This window comes from Festucalex cinctus, chromosome 3 (genome assembly GCF_051991245.1).
Source record: "Festucalex cinctus isolate MCC-2025b chromosome 3, RoL_Fcin_1.0, whole genome shotgun sequence".
NCBI classification, from domain to species: domain Eukaryota; kingdom Metazoa; phylum Chordata; class Actinopteri; order Syngnathiformes; family Syngnathidae; genus Festucalex; species Festucalex cinctus.
In genome coordinates, this window is record NC_135413.1 from 21234048 (window position 1) to 21249650 (window position 15603).

Sequence of the window (15603 nt, forward strand, 5' to 3'; positions counted from 1 at the left end):
ACCCGTTGCGCATTTGATAGCACAACAAAAACTATTCGACGCACGTACTTTTTATGTATGTACAGTATTTGGTTTGTACTTTTGCCATTGTTTTACTCTTTTGTCTACAGACAAGACTTGTAAATAAAGGTTAAAAAAAAAACACTGCGCGCTACTTAAAGGAACACTAGCCATAGCAACCACTGCAATGTACCTTAGCAACCAAGATGCAAGATCAAGCCCAATGGAAAAGAAAATCAATCAAGAACGACAACCAGGCTTCTCTGCCAGTATCCAACAGCTAAAGTAAATACCACTCGATTTCATCACTTTAAATTAGAAAATGATTCAAATGTGGACGCTTTCGCCACTGGCTTTAATAATACAAACAAAGCTAATGCTAACTTCGGCAATCATGTCGGAATCGTATTCTGTTTTCATGATAACCACCTAAAATTGTAACTACTGTATTCCATTGTTCGCAAACTGGTGTGTAGAAATATGCATTTTACTTAAATTATGATATTGGGGTGACTAAAAACATTTGATTTTGAAAAAAAAAAAAGGTGGTAGGAAGTAATGGAGTACAAATATCTTAGTTACTGTATATTTTTCTGGTGTCTGCATAGTAGCCTACTTTTGCCACGTGTGCAAGGGGTCGACTCAAGTTCATATTTTGGAGGCTTTTCACTGACTTTAATCACCTGTCGTGTCCACCAGAAATTCCAACGCAGCACTGTTGGCAGAGAATGAGCTTTTTGAAAGTTTCATCATCCGCCTGGATCAACACGACCTATTGACCCAGCCTGCAGGTCTGGGGGTAGCTGGTAGCCAAGTGGAGAACATGGTAAATAAATGTAATGTAATAAATGTACACTGAAAAAAATGGGGAGTAGTATTTACTTGTAAAATAAACTAGTGGCATTTTTTTTACTGGCCCATCCATATTAGTAAAGATTTTGATACCACTCTTGTATTTGCTCTCATTAAATTGATTGAGTGGTTGTTTTTCAAATTTAGTTTGTTGATGTGGATGCCCTCAAATCATCAAACCCAAAGTACATTCATCTCTTGTGATGCCCGTACATGACTTTACAGAGATCTGAGGGCAACTTGCCAGATGGCCTTCCACAGCTGACCTTGGCACAAAAACTCTGCGTTGCACAAAGGGAAATAGCAGCGATGATAAGAGAGCAGCAGAATGACAAGGAGAGGTCTGAGAAAATTCTGGCCAGCTACAAAGTTAGTATCGGAAAGTCAAATTGACATTAAAGTCAAATGAATGCTTAAGCTTTTGGTCTCTTCCAGGCCTCCATCAAAGAAATGGAGCTCCAGCGAGCAGACATCAGCAAGGACAAGAATGACTTTGAGCGCAGATTTCTGAAACCAACGAAGAAGATGTCGGAAATGAAGGCGCCAGAGAAGGTGTTCCACCACATTAGGAGTAAGGTGAATTCATCTACCTTACTTGGCTTTGACTGATACTGTCAAACCTTCTTCTCTCTCTCCGCACGATTGTTTGTTAACCTTCCCCTCGCTCACCACCTGTTGCCTTGACCTCAAGCAGAGCAGCCACTGTGACAAGTTGAACCTGAAGATCCGAGGCCTGAAGGCGTGGGAGAAGAGGCTCCAGCTGCAGCTGCAGGAGAAACGAGAGCTGAGCAAAGCGGGGCTCGAGGTGAGCATGGGAAATGCGATGGCGACATCCTTGGACATGAGGGTTGATGGTCAACTAGTCCGGTGTTGCACGACACTTTTTATACATTACACTGAAAATAACTCACTTTATGCACAATTTGCATCCAGGACGTTTTCTTGGAATCCAGTGAGACTACGATTGACCTCGAAGAACTTCAAGTCAAATATTCGCAAGCACAGCGCGTCCTCAACTCCCACAAGGTTGCTCACATGTTGATGTCAGGCGGAGTTAGTTGACGCTGCCTTTTTCAACTATTGTTTGTTCTCACGGCCAGGAGAAGCTTCAGTGTGTGACGCAAGAGTCTGCGCAGCTGAGCAGCGATATCACTAAAATGAAAGAGGTGCTGGAGAAAATAGAGGAGGACATATTACGTGCTGAACAGGTTGGACAACACAATCTTTTTGCTTTAACTCGTGTTAAACTACAGCATCGTTGCACCTCCCTTTGAAATGAAGTGACTTTTTTCCTTCTTGACTTTGACTGTTGCTGAAATTATTTTTACATTGTGGTTTTTCGTGATCTACTTCCTCCTCTGCCACCTTTTCTGCAGGAGCGTTCAAAAGCTGAGGCCCTGAATAAGCAGCTCCTCCACCAGACGTCTACTTATCAGGCACCCGACGTGGCCCAGTACATGCACGTGAAGGACGACCACAAGATGCTGCAGCACAGCGTCCACACTTGGCAGAGGAAGGTCGGGATTGCTGAGGTAAACCATTTCCGAGGAAAACACAATTAAGTGTGCGCATTTTGTTTTACAACTTATCATCTCTTTTTGCTCTCCCCAGATGACCTCCAAGTCAAAATTCTGGAGCAAACACAGGGGCTCTTCTGTCAAGAGCGATTTTGCTGGAACTGCTGACAGCAAATGTCCAAATCAAGTGAAGCTGCCATACATAGCACAACATGGCAAAGCTCAAGATATATTTTAGTTTTGCAACCAAAAACTCTCAAAAATTCTTTTTGTGCTGGGCAAAAACAGAAATAAATGAAAAATATTAATTGAATAATTCAAATAAATTCATTTAAAAATGTAAAAATATGACTTAAAAACTACTAAATTGTTTTTATTTCATTCAACATTAATATTTCCATTCAATTTACAAAACAATTTTAGTTTCTTACACCAGAGATTGAATTATTATTATTAATTCAATCTCTGGTGTAATAACCTTATTTATAGATTGATTGAATTTTTATTTTATTGAATTTTATTTTATTATTATTATTAATTCAATCTCTGGTGTAATAACCTTATTTGTTGATTGATTGAATAATTTTTTTAATTTTATTATCCGTTCTTATTGCTGCTGGACGTGTAAATTTCCCAGAGGGAGCCATCCCAAATGAATCAATAAAGTCAAGTCTAAGTCGATATATGTGGTCAGTATCAATCCTGGTCCATTTTTATCAATTTTGAAGAACTTTATTGCAAGTTTCTTTTCAAGGAGAACGTTAATTTTTAGGAATAGAAACATAGTGGAGTTGATAAAAATGATTTGCGAATCCAATAGCTGAGTCTGAGACAACTTCAAAAAACGTGTTGAGTCGATATACATTTAATCTTCTTCAAAATTGATTTCTACATGAAACTGCTATCAAGGAGACAATCTGTAGCAAAATGTATCATTATTAATACTTATCATGACATGATGGAATCTAATATCATTGAGGAGTGTTTTCATCATATGGTGATTTTTTCCCCCCTTTTTAATCCCAATTCAAGTAAATGTAAGACATGGGAATTTTTTTTGGTGATGTTTTTCATGTTGTTCATTTCATTCAACTGATTTTTTTTTTTTTTTTTCAGCAGTACACTAAACAATTTTTTTTCTTTTGCGTACAAAATCTGTCAAACCATAACTGTCTGTGGTAAATTGCGGTTCTATGCTAATGGCTGGAATTTATTGTAATAAAATATAAACTCTTAATACAGAGTAGTACCAATATCCATTCACTGTATTTTTCTTCTTCCCATTAGTGAAAATATTGAACAAACAAAACCTCAAGATTGGGCAAACTATTTCATTTATTAGAAAGAAATCCTTTGAGGTTTATAAGCCCTCAAGCATCTTGGTTATGCTGTTACATACATGCCTTATCTACATTTACATACATCAATGTGCAGTGGGTGAGCTGCTCAATTCTAAAAATGTTGTCATTTACTGTAACATAACATGTAGTCATGTCATGTGACTGAATGCATACACAAATGAATGTCCAGAAACATCTTTGAAGGCACTTCCACAAGTACGTATTATGTCATGACAGTATGACGAAAGCACACGTGTCCACGGGAATGCTTGCTCTCTAGTCTATGTCAGATCTACTCAAAAACAAAAGATAAAGATTACAAAAATAATGAGTTAGTAAAACTAGCTTTTCATGAATATACACACAATATCTGTCGAGCCGCCGACAGCGTAAACCTGCAATTTCTCGCTTGAATTGTTTGTAGTGTTATAATTCTGGCTACAATTTCAACATTCCCCAAAATCCCTACTGAGATTTAAATACACATGACAATCGCACACACGAACACACGAGACCCCGCCCCTTTTCTGTCACACAGGAAGTGTTTGTGATTTGACAAGGAGAAGTCTCTCTCTCTCTCTCTTTTTTTTTTATTTTTAAGGTCCACGTAGCATTCGAGTACCCATGAAGAGGAACTCGAGTACAAACATCCTTCTGGAAGTCCACATCCATGCTTCAATTTATCTTTGGCTATGATGCCAACTAAGCTACAAATGTAAATTCCACATCATATTGTGTGCATACTGCATTTCGTAAACACTACTCACAAAAAAAGTTAGCGATACTCAGCGAACAGGTGAAATTTCAGGATGAACCTAAAATCCACTCCAGCTTTTGCAGAAGAGGTGGGCGGATCGATCCAATTATCGATATTTACCATACCAAGTCAGTATTGATACCGGATCGATGCCAATTCAGTATTGATATCGGATCGATACTGGCACTAAAATATCGATCTGGTAGTTTAGTTTCAGTTTGACTCTTTCATGGACTGCTGCTGTTTGGTCAAACAGATAACGGGCATATCACAATAGTGTGTTTTGATCATGTGCCATCACGTGACTTAGTGTCTCATCTTTGTATTGTACTTGAACAATATTTCTTTTGTTCTGTTGTTTTATGTATTATATTTGTTGTTGCATGATAATCTTTAACATCTTGTTTATTTAGGTTGAAAAAGAGTGATGAAGGCAGCATTTTTAGTTTTTGTAGTTTCTGAACAGTATATGATAAAGTATTCGTTTACATTTATTTTCCTATGATCACTTTGTCCACTTTGTTTAAGAACATTAAAAAATTATTTTGTCATGGTTGGGATGTTTATGTAGGGAAAAACATTGATAAATTATTTTCTATTTATCAATTAACTTTGTCCTAATTTTGTCCTTTAAAAAACAACACTTAAAGGTTGAAATCTGATTGTGAATAAGCAATTTAATGATACAACTACCTTCATTTTTTTTTTTTTTTTATATACGGGTACTATAATTTTCAAAAAGTATCGATATCGGCGATACTGGGCTTGTATTTACTTGGTATTGGATCGATACCAAAATTTGCAGTATCGCACACCACTATTTTACGGGTGAACTTGAGTCGACCTCTTTGAATGCACATCCAACTGTTCACCAACTTTCTGAGTATTGCTTACTTTCAAAGGCATCTACGCAAAACGTTATCATGTTGCAATGCAGTTCATCGTCAAGTAGTGGTTTTGTCCAACTGCCCAAAGAAATGTAGCTACTGCACCACACACTAGATGACATTTGTTGACACTTCACATCGCTGTTTCATTTCTCAACAGAGAACCACAAAAGCCAATCAGGTCAAGCAGAACTTCAGTCCTCATCACAGCAGCTTTGTAATGGCAACTAGGCTAAAAACACTTGAGATTGTGGTCGCCTGCTTTCTGGCCTGACTGAAAGACGTTACATGCAGCTCTGAACAACCTAGTGCCTACTTTTGTCCATCAGGTTCATTCTAAACCTAAGACACTGCCCAAGACTTTAATGACTATTTTTCAAACTTCAGGACTGTGATTTTATTTTACAATGTTGGACAACCTGCACCATCTGTTCCAGTGGAAGTTGCTGGTTATCCTTGAGCATCGCAACTGTTACATGGTGCAGGATTTGTCCAGAGGATCCTGAGGCGCCGCCGCCGGAGGCTGCGATACCTGACCGGACTTGGGCAGGACCATGGGTTTGGGTCTCAGAGCGGGCGGCTTGAGCTGCACGCCCATGCGGGGCACCACGGCGGGTTTGAAGGTGCTCGTGCTGTCGCTGGTGGAGCCGGCGCTGCGGCGGAACGGCGGCTCGGTATTGGCGGTGGATCTCAGCATGACGCCGTGGATGGGGGAGCCCAAGGATTCGCTTGAGCTGGCCGGCGTGGGACCCCCGCCCGGGGCTTGCCTCTGCTCCAGGGTGTCCAGCACCACATCGGGGGCGTGCTTGGCCGAGCTCTGGCGCTCCAATTCCCGCAGCTCATTGAGAGCGGTGTTCATGGTTTCTTCTATGTCCTGCGGGAGACGAACAGAAAGTCTGTGAGCGAAAGATGCCGAGGCCATTTTGATGATGTTGGGTCAATACCACTATGGGGTGCCTTTGGCAGAACCAATCATGAAAATGTTGCTGACTAATGTAACTTGGAGGTTCGATTCGAAGTAGCAATTTGCACACATACCAGTACAATGATAGGTCTCTTAGAATAGGTTTCATTTCATTCTTCCATTTGTCATTAAAGGGGAACTTAAGCCAAACATTTTCTTTACATTACGTTTTATTCAGCACCACTAGTCTACTCTAAACACGCTTCTCTGATTAATATTGCGTTTGTGGAATATATCTTAAGTCATTCACTCGCAGCCATTTTCACTGAAGCAACCCAGCTGTTGTACTGGATTTTGACTGATTTTGCAAGGCCCACAGAATATTATGTTCTCTTGACATAAAAACATGAAACCTAACAAAAGATTAGTCTCTTCTTTCATCAGGACCAAAGTTGTTATCAATAAGCAATTGGCAATTGCCCCAAGGGAGCAGGGAGGGGGACTCATGCTATTTTAATAGATTTTAAAACCAACCAACCAACTCAAGATAACTGAGAGGGTAAAAAAAAAAAGAATTTCAAGCGATATCTCAAACACATAAAACATTTCTTTGCAACAATAAAAACCTTTTGCGTCCATTAATACCGATAATTGGTATAGGGCCATACCCGGCCTTATTTCGAAATATCGGTACTAAAAACAGTGGCTGATATTGGTATTGGCTGCCCCCTTGTGGCCATTTTACAATCAGGATCTAAAGCAGGGGGCCACCCCAAAATCAAGAAAAATTCCAAACTGTCCTGTTTAAAAATAACTAGCTAAATTATAGTACATTATTAATCAACTTATTAGTTTCAGTGTGTTTAATAAAGTCAGACAATTTCAAAATGGTCCTAGCATCCTTCGATTATTCTGTATGCGGCCCTCAACGGAAAAAAAGTTTGGACACCCCTGATCTATAGGCATGCGTTGTCTGACCAATGCCAGTTGAGATGTGCAACTACATATTTTGATTGGGACTTTTTCTGGTCACTAGATTAGTAGTTTCTTTTAATGTATTTATTTTTAAATTAAGATTAATTTTATTGTGTGTTCTATACAAATGTGTACAGAAAAAAATAATAGAAAATTACCTTTAATTTAATGCAATTTGAAGGAAAAAAGCTACATTAGTATATATAGGTCTGTCTAAAAAAAATACTGTCATTGTTTGTTTGTTTTTTTTCCCCTTAAGTTTGATGTATCAAAAGTACTTGAGGCATCGCTTGGCATAAGTGACTATTTAGGAGTTGAGTAGTCGTATTGATATTGGCCTGAAAAAAAAAAAAAGTATGGAACATCTCTAGTTAAAACTGTTTACGAATGTCTTTACAACCTTGACCGAAGCGCACAAACACAAACTTTTTCTACAAAGGATGTGATGTGGACTCGAGCAGATATTGTTGTGCTGCCAGCTGCCTGTCAAGCTGCTCTCTTGCGTGTAGTTAGCACACAGACACGGAAGCAGAAGACAGGGACTGACTAGGTTTTTACAGGGCGGGGCAGGGCTTTGACGGTGGCGGGAGCTGCGGTCGGCTCGCTGCTCTTCCCGCGCTGACCTGTGCGATGGTCTCCGGGTCCAGGGGCTTGCCGCCGTGGTGGTGGTGGTGATGATGGTGGTGGTGGTGGGCCTCACTAAAGCCCGTGTACTGGCCCGACGAGGTGGAGCGACGGATGGGCGGGATTTCCGTCTTCTTGAGGGACTCGTGTCGGCTGATGTTGGTCAGGCTGCCGTGGCCGGCGCGGCGCCGACGCTCGGGGCTGTCCGCCGGCAAATGGTGACGGCTGCGCAGCATGTCGCGCGGACTGAAGTGGCCTAGGACTGGGGAGCCCATCTCGGGGGTTCCCCCGTGTGCGGGATGACCCTGCTGGGAGGGATGCACCATGCAGTGGGCGTCGCTGGGGCGGGCAGGGGGGCGGCGGGATGGCGGTTCGGATCGTTTCCTGTGCCTGCTGGGATGACATGAAAGAGAAACAACTGATTCAAAGCAGAATCTCAGAACTGTGAGGCTGGGAATTACAACTGTGTCACTCGCTAAATACTTCAGAGGACAATGAAACCGATACAAGCTTTGGTGTGAACAAAAAAAATTGATCGGTGGAAAATTGCTGTTGGGGAAAGCAAACAACTGCAGTAACTCATAATGGGCTGCAGGTGGAGTAGTCTGCATGTGTATATATATAAAAAAAAAAAGTCATCTGGACCGGCATTGCCAATAAAACTGAAGTGAATTATGTCGCTACACAGCCAATGTCTCATAATGTGAATGATCTGACTCCATGTTTCATCCAGTTCTGTGAACGGATGCCCAAAGTTACATTTCAGCTGAAACAATGCAATAAATGCTTTCTTAATCACCTGGGAGTTATTGTGAGCTGTTTTGACGAAGAGGAGGGGGTATTAACTTAGGATGAGATGACACAAACGCACAGGGACACACACACACTTGTAAATACTGCATTGTTATGATGAAGTCGAGGCAGTGCATTAAAAAAAAAAAAAAAAAAAAAAACAGGTGGTTGTGTCTCTCTGTGAGCATGAAGGTGCGCGTGTGTGTCAGAGAGAGAGAGAGAGAGAGAGAGAGAGAGAGAGAGAGAGAGAGAGAGAGAGAGAGAGAGAGAGAGAGAGAGAGAGAGAGAGAGAGAGAGCGTGCGAGTGAGTCAGTGACACGATTCAAGGTCACTAAATGCAGCAATGAGGAAGTAGAAGAGCAGCAGAGAAAATATATACACAGGCGGCCAACACATGCTGACAAAAATCGCTTGGTTTGTTCGTCACAGTGCAATCAGTGCCATAAGGAAATTATGGATATATATATATATACTGTGCGTGTGATAATATGCACAGCAGATACTTTAAGACTAAACAGCCCTGTTTTAATGCATAGAAAATGAATGCAAACATTTTCCACCATTAATCCAATCTATAAATGTACGACTCGATTGAGAGAAAAACTGAAAAATCTTTAAAAGCGGGAAGTCAAAATAATCAACTGAGATAATGTGTTTGCATAAGTGTACACACCCTCTATTATGTCGCTATTAATTAAAAAAAACAAAAAACAATATTCAAACACATGTAGAATGGGAGTCGGCACACACCAGCTACTATAAATTGCTTCCTACCCCAAATATCGTTGAGATGTTCTAGTAGGCTTTTCTTGACATGTCTTTCTTTCAAGCAGAAGCTTGAAGGTTTTTGTGCTCAAAAAGTTCAGTCTATTTCTTTAGATATTATTTCCTACATGCATTTGGGAGATTTCAATTTGTATTTGTTTTTCTTTGTAAGACGAGGCTGAATGAAGAAAGTAAAAGATTGTTTTCACATATACACACAGAATCCAATTCTTGGTAATGTCCCTGTTGCGTCATACTTTCTCCTTTTGATGAGGTCTGTCTTCACTATTTTCATGGTGTATTTAGTGGCTTGAAAATTCTTTTCCTGACTGATATATTTTGAACAATGCAACATCCGAATTCATCTTGACTTGTGCTGTAACATGTAACTACAAAAATATCATAAAGGCAAACTAGAACGTCTGAAATTTAGTTGAGGTTAATAAGAATCAAATTAAATGAGGGCATGTGTTGCTGATCCCATTTAACTCATTTGCTCCCAATAACGTGTAAATAGGTTTTTATTTTTATGTTCTAAGTGTCCCAAAGACGTATTTATACGTTTTTTTTGTTTAGTTTTTTTTAAATACTAGAGCATACATAAGGCTATGATGCAGCCTCTCAACTACAAAGAACGGTTGCAGAAATGGTAGTTATTACACAAACGGCCAGCAGGTGGCAACAGAGGAAAGGAGATCAACCAGGGCCATGTAGAAAAAAGCTCAATTACTTGCAATTTTAAATAGATTTGTGAAAACTGCACACACCCTTCTTCACGTAAACAATGTGCACAATGTCACATCTGCAGACAGAGGTTGGGAAAGTGGAAGCCAAATCCAATCTGAAAATTATTGACCAAAAGCATGCAGGAGTACCCATCTATTGTTAATCTGCTAATTAGAAGATGTTTGAGTCATGAATAGTCAAATAAAAAGGATATTGTAAAGATATTTTGGGCTAATTGCTACAAAGAGCAGCTTTAATTAATCATAATGTGAAAGTCCCACCCTAGTGGAGAGATAAGGGGTACAAGTGTATACAAAAAACCCAAAACAAGAACAAATATTAAGCAAAGGTGTGTCTCCGTTAAAGGAGTTAATTTGTGGAATAACTTGGGAACTGACCTGAAAAGATGTAATTCACTTGTTGAATTTAAAAGAATGTTTAAAAGTAAAGTTCAATATTATTATTTAAATCAGATATGAGTTAAGAAGATTGTAGAAATGATTTATTCATTTACTTATTTTTCTTTGATGTATTAATATGAGTGTAATGAAATTTGTATATATGTGTGTTACTATTGTGTATTTTTATTTTTATTTTATTTTTTTATTCGAGTAGCATTATATTTTCTTTTATTAAAAATGTAATTTATTATAAATAAGTGATAGGATATGAAGAATAAGGGGTAGGACTGGATAAGTTTTCAACTTCTTCCTACTCCCTTGAACATATACATCGATATTTATTGGATGTTTCTTTTATTTTTTACTTTTAACTTTATGTGTTTATATAATTATACGTGTATATATGCATATGTTCAATAAACTTCAAACTTCAAACTAGTGTGAATATTCCTCTTGAAGAGACAGTGTTCAGTATTCCTGGCACACATTCATCTCCCCACCTGGTGATGAAGGCCTCAGAGATCCTTGTGTCAGTGGGTGAACTGATGTCTTTTCCTGAGCATTTATCCTCCCCAGCATGGCCGCTGCTGGCCTCGCTGTCAGCCTTCTGGCTCAGCGTGTCCGAGAAGTTGTCATCTCTATGACAGAGACACAGCAACATTATTCAGAAACAGAAGACAGTCAGCATGTGTCTTAGCCTCTCAAAGGCTGATATTCACCAGTCACATTTCTGTGCCTTTCAGTATGTCTGATGACTCATTGCATGCAGTCACACACAAGCCAATTGAATGGGGTTCACAAAGCTATGTTTCTAGAGTACAGCCGGTGGCTCTCCATGCCGTGCATCAGCCTATACACAAGACACAGTAAATAGCACATTGCAAGGAAGTCAGCACACCCGGAGAGCAGAAGCATCAGAGGACATAACCTGGCCTGAAGTGTCTCTGCAATGCATGTTTTATTACGGGTTTCTTTATGGGACATGGAGACACCGCAATCGGGTCTGCACTTGCACCGCTCAGCCTTCTCAGTTTGTGAACAGAACAGGATGTGACGCAACCAGCGGTAAATCTTCGTGCTCTTTCATTAAGCAAGAAGACATCAGCAGTGACCCTTCAGGTGATTTATGGATCGAGGTACTGTGGCTGGACATGAGCAAAGGAGGAATTTTGTGGGCCAGCTATTAAGGGTTTGGCGTGGATATGCTGCTATCTTAACAAGTCATTAACCATTAGGTACCATGGCAGATGGTATGATTGAGCATGAGTATCACATTACAATAATCTCATTTACCTTTACATGTGAGTGAAAGTAGCCAAATGCTGGGTTCACACCAAAAGCGGGTGAGGCGGTTCGGTGGCGCGTTTGCATTGGAGTCAATGGAGTTCGCGCGCACCGGAACGAAAGTGCGTGGGGCGGCGCGGAGGACGCGTTTGGCGCGCTGGGACTCGGTGCGCAAGCAGCGAAAATCCGCACATTCGTGACGAAAATCCGCACACTCGCATATTCGGCAAAGTTAAAAAAAATTGAAATTTTTTCGCATTTCGCCTTGCGGTAGCCAATCGGCTTCAAGTACGGGCTACGTCACACACAGCGTCCTCTCTCTTGTCACTCCGAGCGCAACTACACGGCCAGCCGGGACAGAATGATGAGCAAGAAAGTGCTGGTAAGTCTGTTTACTTGCAATGAAGTGTACCGAGGTAGCAGTAGTGTTTATCAGTCATGCCAAAGCTATTTTTAGCGCCGCCAGATTGCCACTAAAAAAGCTAAAGTGCTATCACGTACCTCAAAAAAGGAGAAAATAGTGCCACGGCTGATGAGTCCCAGGAAAGAAGTGGAAGTAGTCGCGGTGCTCACTTTTTATTGACTCGCTAAAGTGCTCCACGGTCCTTGTTCACCAAGGGACACGCCTCCTCCGCTCCGGTGCGCACGAATGAGCGGCAATCGTTCCAAAAAACTCCAAAAAACGCTCGCGAAGGAAGCATTTCAGTTCGCCTTCTCGGTTTTGGTAAGAGCGCAGCATAAAAATGCCCAGTACAATACAGAAGTATTGTAAATAAATATATATGAAAAAGCTTGAAACTGCTTGAAAAGTTTTGGCTTACTTTGCTGTTGCTTGTAGTGAAGACAATGGCGCGCATCGTCTTTATGATAGAGCCACAATGTTAGCGCTTGCTTTTTTCTCCTCCGTTATGATTAGCTACCATAGATAAGGTCTTTAAGACAAACAACAACTGGGACCATTGAATTGAGGTTCCACTGTACAGATTTTTTTTTAAAGAGCACTTACAATCCCTTTAAATTGAGGAAGTGGTCATAATGTTGTTACCAGTCACTGTTTTAAATTGCCTAAAAATGTACAGGGCAATCAATGTATAACATAATGGTTTACATGTTCGTTTGTTCGAGCTCACTCACATGTCCTGGACCACAATATATTGGTGTGGCACCAAGCCGTCGATGCCGTTGTGCCGCCCTTCCCACCAGTCTTCTGATGCCCGCTGATAGAGCAGCAGCGAGGCACCCTTCTTGAAGGACAACTCTCTGGAAGAGCGTCCCACGTAATCAAACTTGGCAATGGCTTCAATAGGCTCACCCTCTGTCAACAGAGAGGATTAGACAGGTCAGATACAGTATGTCAAGTGTGACAAAGACATCCGGAAGATTACACTTGCAAACAAAAACAAAAAAACCTTCCATATTTCATTTCATGATAAGAATGCAGTTAAATCATGTCTCTGATGCAGATGTTCGTACACGTGGATGCTGATGTGTGACAGCTGGTGCACGTGGAGTTTAAAGTGAGCTGACTGCATGAGCCAATTGGTTATTTTAGCTTGACAACACAGCACAGGGCCTGAGGAAGTAACACACTGTATTTATAGAAGCTGGTGAGAAGAGACCTAAATTACTCCGGGGATTTCAGTAAGTATGTGGATCATTAGATTGAGCTGATAACTGTACAGGTGGACCTCTGGATCACTGACAGGGGAAATAAACATTGGCAATAAATTTCTAAGGTAGTTTAGTGCACCTCAGATAATTCATTTTAATGACTGCGCTCTTCTTCTTTAATGCACTGAAATGCTTGGAAACTCAAAAGTAAACTCCAGAACACTTTTTAGGGCCCAAGCAGCAACCTCTGCTTTTTCCTTCATTCTTTTTTTTTTACATTATTACTGTCGTGTACAATGAATCGGAAGTTTGAGCATGCATGAAAAGTCACCTAACTTTGCACGCTCATTGTGCCCGGTGAAAATTTTGAATGTCAAAAGATTAAAAACAAAACAAAAAAGTACCCCTTACAAGAGGTTTAACGGCGCTCTATCCCAGTAGATTTTACTAGAGCTACGACAATTTAAAGGCAAATTTGGTCTGTAACATCTCAACACCATCTCAACATAGGGGGGAAAACAACCTTCAGTTGTTTTCAAAATTTGGGCTTTTCATCGAAACATGTTTCAGATGAAAGGTTGAGCAAAGTGTCTTATTTAAAAAACTGGCATATGTAACAGCCCACGTAGAAAAAAAAAATAATGTCTCGGAGCCTTACCCTAAACCGAACAAGAAGTCCGCCATTTTTAATTTTTTTTCAAATTTGTCTCATTTGACACTTTTAAAATTCATCGAAGGACATCGATAGTTTTAGTTGCCTGCTAAGTGCGATGTTGAGGGTTGGAGCTGACTAACACCAGAGGCTAGCACAAACTTTACTTCTACATCATGCAACCATCAGAAATTGTTTGATCGTATTAGTTTGCATAATATTATGCAAATTTCCACTTGCTTGTAATTGCAGCACAAATATAACACCACACTGCCTAACAGTACACAGAATGCCAGTCATGTTTGCTTCTTGATTTTTTTCCCCCTATAGCGACCATTGTATATCAAACATTTTATTAAACACATTTTTTATTGATATTGATCACATGTCTATCACAATACAAACTGATAGAGTATTATGACCGAGCCCAAACTTTGAGGGATCACTCAACTACAATCACATTAACAAATTATCACCTAAAAGCATTATTATAATTTTGAAAGGGTGACATTTTAAATTCACAAAAAAAAGATGTAAGTCAACATATTTTTTTTTTTGTTTAAAATCACTTTCCCAAAAGTATAATCGAATAGGTGTTGTTTGCTGCTGTTACTGTTTGAGGATAACCACATACAGACAAATGCACCTGGGCACCATAAAGACAAAGCGAACAGAACACTACAAATAATACTGAGTTGTTGAACAGCTGGTGGTCCTGTCCTAAAAGTCTCTGCCACTAAGTGTCGGCTCGTGTCTAAGTCTTCAAGCCAGTGTGCACTACAGCAACACAGTCTAAAAATAGAATCTTTGTTCCTCCCTGCCCTCCTCCCACTCACTTCAAGCCAGACGTGTGGTCTCCCTGGACAGATGCAGCCTTACCAAAACACACATCCTCTATAAACTGCTAGGAAAAGAGTGAATGTCTGGAGAAAAATAACATTTGGATATTATTACGGTGCTGCGAGTGACTTTCTGTGTGGAGTGGAGGTTACTTCATTTCTAAATGTGTACTTTTCAATCTCATTGATTGTTTCATGTAGCACTACTCCTCAACCCTGAGCCCTTTAAGTAAAAGCCTCTCGCCTCAATGAGTTGTCGAGAAAGACACAATAGATGTGACGTGACTTCAATGAATTGTGACAAGAAGGAATTTACTGTCTGAATTAATTGGGCTTAGCTACAGTGGACATGCTGTTAATAAAGCTGACCCTCATCAGCATATGGGATATTTCTTCCTACTGCTTCTCACTACTGTACTCGGGTTTTCTTTTTTTGAGAGTCAGTTAGAGTGGGACCACTAAACGTCAACATATTCTATTCCATCGCACCTGAATAAAAGCTATTCTGATTTAATGAAATTTTACTCATAATAAATCACACAAAAATAACTACCGTAATTGTTTGAGGCAAGAACTGTGCCTCGACAGCAGTGTGTCTCAAGTATTTTCTTAAGATTTCTTAAGTAAACATAAGTAGCCTTTAAAATTATTTCATATTTGATTTTTGGTAAGATTTC

The 15603-nt window shown here is 40.1% G+C and overlaps 2 protein-coding genes across 7 annotated transcripts in view; one reads left to right on the top strand and one right to left on the bottom strand.

The window, feature by feature from the left end:
* The first annotated feature begins 84 nt into the window (after window positions 1-84).
* cfap263 (cilia and flagella associated protein 263) lies at window positions 85-2779 on the top strand. The gene is made up of 9 exons (XM_077518060.1): window positions 85-285; window positions 700-826; window positions 1078-1221; window positions 1288-1428; window positions 1547-1657; window positions 1786-1878; window positions 1953-2060; window positions 2229-2384; window positions 2464-2779. Exons 1-9 carry the CDS (start codon window positions 188-190, stop codon window positions 2605-2607), a joined length of 1122 nt encoding a protein of 373 aa, XP_077374186.1. The 5' UTR covers window positions 85-187; the 3' UTR covers window positions 2608-2779.
* A 907-nt stretch (window positions 2780-3686) lies between these two features.
* Window positions 3687-15603, bottom strand: part of srgap1a (SLIT-ROBO Rho GTPase activating protein 1a) — a 52020-nt gene continuing 40103 nt past the window's right edge. For 3 of the 6 annotated variants that reach the window (XM_077516595.1, XM_077516593.1, XM_077516591.1), the window contains exons 19-22: window positions 12959-13139; window positions 11041-11178; window positions 7856-8249; window positions 3687-6227 (exon numbers count right to left, since the gene is read on the bottom strand). In XM_077516595.1, the coding sequence (XP_077372721.1) occupies window positions 5826-6227; window positions 7856-8249; window positions 11041-11178; window positions 12959-13139 (1115 nt within the window). In that variant the 3' untranslated portion in view covers window positions 3687-5825. Of the gene's footprint in view, window positions 6228-7779; window positions 8250-11040; window positions 11179-12958; window positions 13140-15603 lie in introns of all 6 variants that reach the window. The other 3 variants (XM_077516594.1, XM_077516592.1, XM_077516596.1) reach the window with 2 other exon arrangements.